We start from the raw sequence: 11,502 nt of genomic DNA, 5'->3' as shown, positions 1-11,502 counted from the left end.
TTTTTATTTTTAGAAACTTATTAAAAATGTTTTAGGAAAATGGATGGATGATTTTGGTTTTGTAATTCCATAGAAGAAACCAGATCAAATATTCAACTTCTTTAGACATGTTTTAATAAATTGATTTAATAATTCACCTTCTTAGAAAATGAATGTAGAATGTAAATTGAGACTACATGCATTAGCCAAGTATACTATAATTGATGTTATTTAATACAACATAGTATTTATTATCAAGTATTTAAAAAAAAAAACCTAAAAGTGTTGGATGTGAAGACAAAATACAATTTCTTAATCACCAAGTAAGATTGAGTTACTTGACACCAAAGTATGGTGATAGACATGGGCAGATCCATAAAGGCTCAGACTTGCCTACATCTTGATTTGAAACTTGTTTTGGTCCAGTATAATTTCATCAACGTGCCTACCCTAGCCCAGCATTGTGCCTATCCCTAATCTAGAAAAAAAATTTAAATAACACAACTCAGTTTCTAGAGAAATAGTACCATTTCTTTGACCCAATTTTTATTCAATAATTAAATTAAATGTCACAACGGAATAACTTCTTTGCTTTGCTTTGCTTTGGGATCAGAAGAATAAACAGTCAATACAAATCCAACTCATGTTTGCTATTTAAATAAAAACACGCTAGTTAAATTAACGGCCAGAGAAATAAACACTAGTTAAATTATGAAAGTGTTATTTTTTTATCTAGTACCCGATTAGTTAATGGATTTAAACTGAATTAACTTTTTGGACCCGTTTAGTACCCTACCCTAACATAATTCTAGATTTGTCCTTAGTGATAGAATACTCGGCCACCAAGTAAGGTGATAGGTCATTTCACTAGCAAGATTGCTCTAGCCTATATAAATAGGCCTAAACTCTCTTGTGTCAGTGTACATAACCTATAACGGATATAATAACAATCAAGATAAGATTCATGGTTCATAATTGCATGAAATTAAATATAAATTCAACAAGTCAATTATAAGTAATACTATTCACTCTTTAGTAATATTAAATTAGTTTAGGGTATCATGAAATTAAATTAAAATTTGATGTTTAGTGAAACAAATGTAGGTACGTAACTACAAATCTTATAATATGTGGATTTTACTACATGAATGTTTTCATTTTCATTTTCACTTTGCGAAAAAAAAGCAATTAAATTTCCTCTCGCAGAGATCTTCGTCGCTTCATCGATCGAATTGAAAAACTAAAGTACTTTCTCTCCTCCATTTCCATTCTCGTTCTTCCGCTATCACCGTTCCAGTAGCCACCATCTTTGCTATCTCGCCACTCTTACTTTCCATGTTCCCTTCCCTCCCACTGAAATATTAAACTACTCTGTCTCTATCCCTCTCCATCTATATAAAATTATTCTATTGACAGTAATTTCTCTATATACGAATCAAGGAATTTCTTGTATATTCTTCTTGACTTATCTTATTGACGGTAATTTCTCTATATACGAATCAAGGAATTTCTTGTATATTCTTCTTGACTGATCTTTTTTATCGATTCATTCAATTTTTTCTATGTAATAGAAAAACCAAAACACTATCCATTTCATAATATTTTTGTATTGTATTTCTAAAGATGAAAAGCGCGGAAGAAAAAACAGTGTGAGGCAAATAGTGGCCCACAGAAGGCTCCGTGGGGGGCCCAAACAGTTCGGCCTACTACTGTTCATACATGCGCTCTCTCTCTAAATATGTCCCTTTTGCTCTCTTCTTATTTCACACTATCACCTCACCATTTCCTCTTCCCATCTCTCTCACCAACCCACCAACTGATCTCTCCATCTCACTACTTCTCTTTCTCTGTTGAAACTTGTCCCCTTGGAATTCTTTTGGTAAATTCTGGAGGCTTATATTATCTTGCTATAGTTGTCGTGTCGCCTGTATAAATTAATTAATATGCAGGTTTGCATGGATTCCTCTGACTGGTTTAAGGTAAATATTGCACTTGCTTAAAAATCTCAGCTCTTCTTCTCTTTTTTGGGTTTTATATTTGCTTTTTGATGTCTTACGAGTTTTGACAAACTCCAGTAGAAGATATCACTTCTAGCATATTTTAAGCATGTTGACAAGGTAAATTAATTAACCATGTTTTTCTCAAAGAAATTAAGTTAAGCAATTATAAATCTTCATGGTTCTTAGTTTACAATGATATATATATAGATGTAAAATTCTTTCTTGAACTATTTTCTTCTTCAGTTTGATATATAGGAAGTATAATATACCTTTCCTAATTAATAACAAATAGTGCGTTACTAACATGATAAATTTGAGGATTCAAAATTGCCATCCTTATGATTTTATGGTTGTTATTCATGAAGTAGCTAGATAATAAATGGACCATAGTTACTGTGCACTCCGATAGAAACGGATCGGACTAGCACTTTAATTCCTTAATCCACAATTTGTAGGGTTTATTACAATCACATGACAACCCCAAAATATAAACTTCAAACATTTAGATTTTTTTTTTTAAGTAGAATTTAAAAACCTAGGTTCATGGCTCTGTTAATTCGAGGGTATTTAAAATTTAGCCATGGAAAAATATTTGTTGCAGATGTCAATAGTGTTAGTCACTTCAATTGTGTTCTGAGAATTCGAACTTCTGTTTTGTTTTTGGTTATTTGCAACCTTTGCATTGGAGCAACAGTGCAAGGATTTTTTTGTAAAACTAATTATCTAGGTTCATCATATATCCTTCCAAATGGAATGAAACAAAGCTAATAAATGCTTCAAATATTGTAATGTTTAGTGTTTACTGCCAAATTGAAATAAATAAATTATCTACCTGGAGATTTGTACTCTCAGTGTGATGTTCTTGGCCTTTCTTTTTTTGTTGCCAATTAGGCATCTCAGGGTCACCATTTCATTGTACTTCAAATTTACAAACTAAATGCATTCAAATTCTACAAGAAGAGTACTTTCTTCATGTAAATAAATTTGAATTCCAGGAGTTTTCTACTCTAAATGTAATTTGTTTTTTCAGTTGCCAACCTGTAGGCATCTCAAAATAATCGTTTCATTGTAATTTAATTACATAATAGATGCATGCATTCAAATTCTACAAAGAAGAGTCCTTTACTACCTTACAACAAGAGGCATGCATGAAATTGAACATGACAACCAAAATTTGAATTCTCTTACCTCCAACAAATTATACACACACACAAAAAAAAAGGAATTCTTTATCTTTCAAACACATGTTATAATTTTAGGCGCTGAAATCCATGCTGTTTGTTCACATTCCTAGGACCACCTCTCTAAATCATCACACATCCCAATTACCTTTTCAATATATTAACCAATTAATACATCCATCCAATATCCATTCTATCTTTCTAACTAACTAACATTCCTTTAACTTCTCTATGTACTTCAACAGGGCATCACAACTGAAGATGCCGGCACCAACTCATCATCGCCACCTTCTGCAGAACTAATCCCGAGCCCACGCCCAATTGGCAGCCCGCTTCCTCCAATCGATAGGAGGTTGCGTCCCCCGCATGATCAACCATTGAAATGCCCGAGGTGCGACTCTGCACATACCAAGTTCTGCTATTACAACAACTACAGTTTGTCCCAGCCGAGGTACTTTTGCAAGACCTGCCGGCGTTATTGGACTAAAGGAGGGTCTCTTAGAAATGTACCGGTCGGTGGTGGATGCCGCAAGAATAAGCGCGCAAACCCTAAGAAGCAGTCTGTCAATATACAAAGCCACCACTTGCCGGCAGCCACTGCTCTCCATCTCTCATTTTCTGGGCTGCAGTTGCCGCTTCAAGAGTCGGCAAATTTTTCCGAATGGAAGTATGGTTATGGTCTTGGGCTTAATGTCGAGAACAAATTCATGGGAGGAGGAGGGGAGGGAGGTGAATTAGGTATAGGAGAGATGAATGGTGGGTTAGACTTGAGCGGATTGCATGCATTACATGCACTTCGATTTTCAATTGGTGCCGGTGGTGGGGTCCACGGGCAAGAGATGGAAGCTAGTCAGGGGTTCCCATTGTCATTTTTAGGGAATGAGGAAACAAGTGAGGTTGACATAAAGCCGGCAGGAAGGGCATTGCCGGTAGAGTGGCATGAGCCATATTGCTGTGGCGACAGCAACCGCGAAACAAGTGGCTATCCAAATGAGACTGGTTTGTGGGGCCCAATGATAGGAAACCATGGTCCCTCTACTGCTATTTGAGTAGAGGCTTTGAAATTCTTAGAATTTAGTAGCATTGATGGAAAAACTAGTACTAGAAATGACCCTTTTTTTTTTTTTCTTTTCCAATTTCTCTACCTTTGGGCTTTGATTTTGCTTTTGTGTTTCTTTTGATCCATGTTTCTATGTCTTTTTTTGAGTTGGAAGTACTTCCCTTCCATGTGGTTTCATGATTTGTGTGTGGAAATGTAATGACTAACGCTGATGATCATGATAAAAGCGAGATATATTGAGTAGTTTATTTTTCTATATACTCGTCGATTCTCTTTGTGCTTTTTCCTTTTTGTTGTATTTTAAACCACAAGAGGCATTTGAATAGTTAGTGTGATTTCAATACTCATCTTTTCTCTTTTGTGCCTCTCTACTGCACTATTTTAGTACTGCAAGAATCTCTATCATGCATAGAAGCACTTGGCTGAACTTAAATTAATGGAGGATATTCTAGTGCTTTTTAGGTTGGTTTTGGATCCTTCAAAACACTATTGAATTATTAATAGTTCAATTTATATGTGAAAACAAACAGTGATTATGTTACGAGTATCAAATAGTGATCTTGACAGTGTAGTTTCTGTAACAGCTAGCTAGTACCTATCTTGATAGTACCAGAAGTATTCAAGCAAGATGCACAAAAAAAACACAATAAATGCATACACTGTACTTGTAATTATCTTCCTCACTATTTCATTTGTCTTTTTGTTAGTTCTATTATGCTCTAGATCAATCTGGTACGGTATGGACGTCATATGAAAAACTCTGCTTTAGCAAAAAAGAAAAGGAAATTTTAGAAGTACTAATTGAAAACCCATCATAATCAAGAAGAGTCAAAGGTTCAAAATTTGATCCCGTCTTTAAAAAAAAGAAAAAAAAAACATCATAAGAGCTGAAAGCAATTGGTACCGATCAGGATCTATTTCTGAGATCACTTGGCCAGTATGGTATAGAAATATAGAATTCATACCAAGGATAGCATTATGGCATGATTTAGACAAGCTAGAAGGGAAACACATGGATATCTAAAGGCCAATGAGTAAAAGAGATTTGAGTCATTGAGATGTGACTCCTTAAGTTGATGCATTGTATGAGAAACAATTAATCGCAGTAAAAAAGATATGTAATCTCTTGAAAAAGATGCATGAAAGGGACCGTCTTCTTTTTTGTTCCCCACTAATTGACAAGTTTTACAGTTTAATTTGATTGATTTGAGAGCTTAACTCTCTTGATTGGCACCAGCAGTACTCAGAATTATAGACTAATATTGCTATAAATTAAGGTTTGAATTCAGAGTTCAGATTAGAGGCTTGATAACTGTTGGTACTAGAAATCTAGAACCATTATCGGAAAATTTATCAGTAAATAATATTGAATTGTTCAAGGGCAGTGCTATAGGGTAAAACATAATTTACATTACAGTTGTATTACTGCTTCAGTTATTTTTTCTGGTAATTTGATATTCTTTTAGCAATCATCATAAACATTTTGGTTAATTATCAAATTTCATTTTGTTTAATTCCCACATCCAATTTTTTGTTTAAATTGTATGAACACTGATTCTCAATGTATTTTATGAAATAAAACTTTGTAATTTTGAAAAAAAAAAAATGTTATGAGGTCAGTGACCCAGTGTGAGATGCCTGTGTCACATGCCAGAAAAATTTGATGCAGAAAAGGGAAGAAGAGAAGCGTCAAGAGGAAGCCATACCATGTGGGGTAGCACAAAAAGAAAAAAAAGAGATTAAAACATGAGTGCACCATTGATTTGAAAGTTGTTTTGACCAAATCCTTCAAATCCATTGTTTCTTTCACACTTATTAACCTGTTCTCTCTGTAATTTTTAATGTTTCAACTTGCCTTTTTTTATTTTAAATTCTTAGTTGTAATCTAAGATAATTTTTTTTCTCTGAAAACAAAAGCGCATCTAGTCCATTAGAACTGATACTTTTGCCTCGTATTGATAAATGATGAAAAATTAAAATTTCACATAAATTTAGATTATAAATTGAAGATTTTTGACAAAAGCGTAAAGGCCATCATGTGAAAGTTTAAGTCTATTAACAGAAAGATTCATCACGCAATGGAAACTAATAGAAGAATAAAGTCTAGAGTGCCTTTTCATGCTCTTCAAATCTTTAATTCGCATATAGTTTTTGGCTTTTAATGTTACTCTCCTAGGAAGCAAAGAATTATTCCAACAAAGACTTCCTACTAGTTAACAAAAGAAAAAAAGAAAAAAAAAAAAAGATTTAACAAGCACTGCAACACATCATTTTTTGGGACCCAATTCTAAAATTAAGTTATCAAAAGCTGCTAACCATGTTCACAAGTACATAAACAGAATATAAGCAAACCCAACATATAAGCTAAGTATGAAACCAAAACAGATGCTGACTGTCTTCTAATAATGAGAAATTATAAAACCAAAAAAGGTATAATTCCCTACAAATTCATTCCACCATTCTAAGAGAACACTCTCCTATCTGGCTATTTGAACCACTTTTGTTAAGGTTCTGAAACAAGAGCTAAATCTAAAAATTACTACAAAATAGATATTTTAATGTTAGTCAAAGTTTGGAAGGCGCCAACTTATCTCTTGCTGCTGTACTCTTTGCCTAGGTTAGACCTCAGTAGTCAGTACCCTATAACAAAGTAATATAAAAAAAATAAAAATAAAAAATAAAAATTTGAGAAATAAATTACATAAATCTCCTCAATACTGTCAAGTTACTGGCACTGGAATGTGGTTCCCATCCCTGAAAGGAGATGCCTTTGTGGTAACCGTACTATACGGACATGGTACACAAGTATTTTAGAGGCTCTAGGTTCCAAATGATACCATCTAAATGCCACTAGCATGAACCAATTGTGTATCGGTTACGAGTTTCTGTACCAGACAAAAAGATGTGTCCTAGTCAGCTTGTACCATACCATTAAGCAGAAAAACAACAGCAGTCTTGTACCTTTATTGGTAAAAAGCTTCTCATTTGCATGAGGAAAAAATGCTAAGAAATTTTACCTATAGTGCCATTCTTGGTCAGAGTCAAGTTGACTTTCTCCAAAAGGCTCCTGGCATCTTCCATAAGACTCTCCTTGTTTTCCAAACCCGACCCGTTAAAAGACATGATCATCTCCTCTAGCTTATCCCTTGCATCAAGTAGCACAGGTGGAGGTGCAATTGCCACCTTGATAGGAGAGACATACCGGAGCCGGGTAGTCTCGAACTCACCTGAACTGTTAAAGCAATCAAATGCTACTAGAGCATCATTTAACCTAGCAAACACTATACGGGCAGACTCACCATCAGTTACTAGATGGGTTACTGGATCGACCAAAGCACCAAATTTTGTGAATTTCACAATTAGGTCCTCCTTGGATGGAATATTTGCACTGGAGTGGAATTTCACAAGAAGTGCAGCTGGTTCATCATAAATGTAACCTTGGTGCAGTTCTTCAGTTTCACTGTTTAGCACATTTGCAGTTGGCCCACAAATCATTGGACAAACATCTTGAGGTATTTTAGCATTGCCAGAAACAGAATCACGGAATGCAGTGAGAAAGCCCGTTGTGGGCTTTTTGAGAATGGAGTTCTGAGGGTTTAATGGGCCCTGAGCTGTGGAAATTAGGTCCAATACCACTTTTTCTGAAAACATATCTGTTTTGACATCATCACCTTTATAAACCTTCTTACAGTCATCTCCTGCTTTCACCTTCTTACCCTCTCCATTGCTTACATTCTTATCCTCTCCATTTGTGATCTTGTCTCTCTTGAGCTTTTTCTGACTGGATTCAACACTCGTATAGGGATGGCTCAGGTACTTGCTCCCTTTTCTCTCCCTTTTTCCCGAAGAATTAGAGCCTTCTCCCGTGTTAGAAACAACTGATTCCAAATTGGTATTTGCATCATTTGGTTTCCCCTTTGCTTTTCTACCCCTCCTTTTAGGGGACTTGCTGTCCAGAAAGCTTCCCAAAGACGACCCCAAATCTGCCGTCTCAGGTTCATCATTACTCATTGTTTGATTAATTTTTTTTCTTGGCCCAGAATTCAAATTGAAATATGAGTTTGCATTATCCATTGAGGGCTCAATTATTTCAGTCTGATCCATCTGTGTTTCTATCCCCTTGCTGGCATCAACAATTGTGCCCTGAACACTGTTATCCAGAACCAACTCTAAACTGTTCATTTCTGAATCACCCCTGACAATGCTACTGTTTTCAATGACACCCTCCAGATTCAATTTCTCATGATCCACTTGTTCAACCTTTTCTTTGTTTTCAGTAGTAAAGCCCATATCACCATCTTTAAGCAAAACCTCACTGCTGACACCCTCTTTCAGCACAAAACCCACATTAGCATTTGCACCCTTTAAATTATAATTTGCGCAAGTACCTGAAGGAGAATTTTCTTTCAAATCCTCCATATGTTCAATTTCTGTCACCTCATGTCCACTCACCGAAACCAATTGCAATTCCATCTTCTCAGACTCACCTCTCTTTACAGTCTGGTCCATCTGTGTTTCTGTCCCCTTGCTGGCATTAACAATTGTGCTCTGAACACTGGTATCCAGAACCAACTCTAAATTGTTCATCATTCCTGAATCACACCTGACAGCTCTACTATTTGCAATGACACCCTCCATTTCTTGAACCTCGTCTTCACTGTCGACACCCTCTTTCAGCACAAAATCCACATTAGCATTTGCACCCTCTTTGTTTTCATCTTCCATTTCCTCACCTGTATCAGCTAGAACTATTCCCAGATCCATTTTTTCTGAATTACCCTTGCTTCCAGTAGAACTGACAACACCCTCTATGTTTTCATTCTCCATCTTCTCATCATTCTTAGCCAAGATTGTTCCCAAATCAATTTTTTCCGAGTTATCCTTGCTTTCAATAGAACTAACAACACTACTTCCACCTGAGCCCTTTAAATTATCATTCACTTCCCCTGGACCTAAACACAAGTTATTATTAGCACAAGTACCCAAAGAAGAATTTTCTTTCAATCCCTCCATATACTCAATTTCTGTCGCCTCATGTCCACTCACCAAGACCAATTGCAATTCCATCTTCTCAGACTCACCTCTCTTTTCCATATCAGTGACAGAACTAGTTTCGATCACCGCATCAAAATTATTACCTATTCCTGAATCCAAACCAACTCTCTGATTTTTATCCAAATACAGGTCCCCACTTTTGTTCAATACCTGCATATTTTCATTTCCCATCTCCACGTTATCAGCACTAACCAAAACAAATCCTTCCTTGTCCTTATTCTCAGCATCCCTAATAGCACCATCTTCACTTAATCTTTTCAAATGATTGCCATCCACACCCAAGGAAAAAACCAAATTCTCACTTGCATTCAAATTCAAGTCTACGTTATCATTTAGCCCCACTCCATTCTTTATCTTGTTATCTTCACTGTCCAAAGTCAACTGTACCATCATGTTTTCTGAACCAACCCTGCTTTCACTAGAAGAAACAACATTAATTTGATTTACACCCTTCAAATTTTCGTCCCCTTTCCCCCCCATATCTAAATCCAAACTATCATTTTCATTCATGCCCAAATCTTCTTCCCTGCTACTCAGTACAAAAGAATCATACCCAGCCTCTAACAGTAATACAGAATTGTCACTTCCCTGTGATTCTTTTTGGGTTTGTACCTCTTCCTTGTCTGATTCCATTTCTAACAGATTCCAATTGATCTTTGCCTGTTCTTCATTCTGCACATTGATCTTTCTCTCTCCGTTGTTTGTTTCAGTCTCATTTTGATCACAATTTATCACAACGGTTCCATCTTTCAGTTTAACCCCTGTTTTTTCTGTACTTTCATCTTCACTGAGGTCGATAATGTCCAAATCCATACCCATATCCGCAAACATCTTGTTAATGCTCATTGTCTACAAGCTAAAATTAAAAAAAGAAAATAAACAAATGTCAAAATATTATGAAAACATTGACTAAATTCAATTGTACATTTACTACAGACATGATAAATAGCAGAAAAACATTAAATAAGTACATTTGCATATAGCCATGAAATGTTTAGGATTATTAAAATACCAACTCCAAGATTTTCACATTGCACTGCATTTTGATTCCAAAATATACTGATAGTTACATGCACAAGGGACATCAATGCCGGTAAATCATTTTTTAGGATAATAAATGAGAACTCCTATTTTGCAAGGTTATATCATGAAGTAAAGAAGTTACAGTTTAAATTTAACATGGTAAATGTTATTAGACAGTCAATTATTTGATCAGAAGGGACTAAATTAGACGAACATCTTTTCAGAGATACCAAATAAGCAAGCCAGGATAGTTTGTATACACTTCACTTACCAAAGAAGCGAAATACCAAATAATCAAATTAGTTGAGCAGCATAGGTACTACCAGAATAATGCACCTTACTAAAAATTATCATATGCCAGGGGCTTTTCAATTTCAGGTCTACACATAACCATAGAACAACCGGAGATTTAGGTTTTCCATAGGAAAGTGATACCTACAAACTTTCAAAAAGAGGGATTTTTGCACTTGAAATCCTTCTCTAAAGAAAAGTTTTAGAAGTATTAAAAGTATTCAAAAGAGATCAAAAGTAAAAAAATATTGGAAAAGTTTAGAAAAGTTACCTCGAAAAAGCGTCGAGCCGTCGAAGCCTGTAACTGTAAAAGGAGAAATTGATGCAATGGCAGAGGTCAAGTCGGCCAGGAGGTAAAGTTAAGTGAAGTAAATGGAACAGTACTGTTTTCGGAGCGAAGACAAAAACAAAAACAAAAACGAGGGAAGAAAGAATCTCCCCAACCTCCGCTACCTACATTAAATATTTGAACCACTGAAAGTTTTAATCAACTTCGTATGATCAACGGTGTAGATGAATTGAGGTCACGATGGACGGTGACAAGTGATTCGGTGTATATATTCTAAACGGACCAGGACTTTGCATTACTGACATACTCTCTGTAATCGAATGATGATGCGCCACGTGTAAAGGAAACTGAAGCGATTCGAGTTCCCGGCATATATTGCATGATCCCAAAAAAAATAAAAGAGAAGCAAGAGCATCTCTTTGAACACTATAATTTTGCACGGATATAACACGAAATGGATACGTGGCTACACGTCATGACGAAATTTACCGAAGAGTAGAACTCCGTAAATTTGATCGCGTGCGTGTACTGTTATGAGAATCCAAACAGATTTTGGAAAGAACAGGATACAGGAATAATTAATGAATTGACTGAACGTGGATCCTTTTGGGGGCAAAAAAACCA

General features: G+C 35.6%; 2 protein-coding genes across 3 annotated transcripts; one reads left to right on the top strand and one right to left on the bottom strand.

Moving 5' to 3' along the window:
* The first annotated feature begins 1,742 nt into the window (after window positions 1-1,742).
* On the top strand, window positions 1,743-4,476 carry LOC144544472 (dof zinc finger protein DOF3.2-like). The gene is made up of 2 exons (XM_078292983.1): window positions 1,743-1,958; window positions 3,406-4,476. Exons 1-2 carry the CDS (start codon window positions 1,923-1,925, stop codon window positions 4,207-4,209), a joined length of 840 nt encoding a protein of 279 aa, XP_078149109.1. The 5' UTR covers window positions 1,743-1,922; the 3' UTR covers window positions 4,210-4,476.
* A 1,872-nt stretch (window positions 4,477-6,348) lies between these two features.
* On the bottom strand, window positions 6,349-10,988 carry LOC144544578 (uncharacterized). Of its 2 annotated transcripts, none has more exons than XM_078293109.1 (2): window positions 7,238-10,269; window positions 6,349-6,860 (listed from the first exon to the last, which is right to left on the bottom strand). In XM_078293109.1, the coding sequence occupies exons 1-2, from the start codon at window positions 10,119-10,121 to the stop codon at window positions 6,853-6,855; spliced, it is 2,892 nt and encodes a 963-aa protein (XP_078149235.1). In that variant the 5' UTR covers window positions 10,122-10,269; the 3' UTR covers window positions 6,349-6,852. The 2 variants fall into 2 exon arrangements, with proteins under 2 accessions (XP_078149235.1, XP_078149234.1); XM_078293108.1 differs by lacking the exon at window positions 6,349-6,860 and adding an exon at window positions 10,861-10,988 and having other exon boundaries at window positions 6,886-10,131.
* Between the last annotated feature and the right edge of the window lie 514 nt (window positions 10,989-11,502).

Source organism: Carex rostrata, chromosome 26 (assembly GCF_964058835.1).
Source record: "Carex rostrata chromosome 26, lpCarRost1.2, whole genome shotgun sequence".
In the NCBI taxonomy this organism is placed as follows: domain Eukaryota; kingdom Viridiplantae; phylum Streptophyta; class Magnoliopsida; order Poales; family Cyperaceae; genus Carex; species Carex rostrata.
This window is presented reverse-complemented; position numbering and strand designations above follow the sequence as displayed.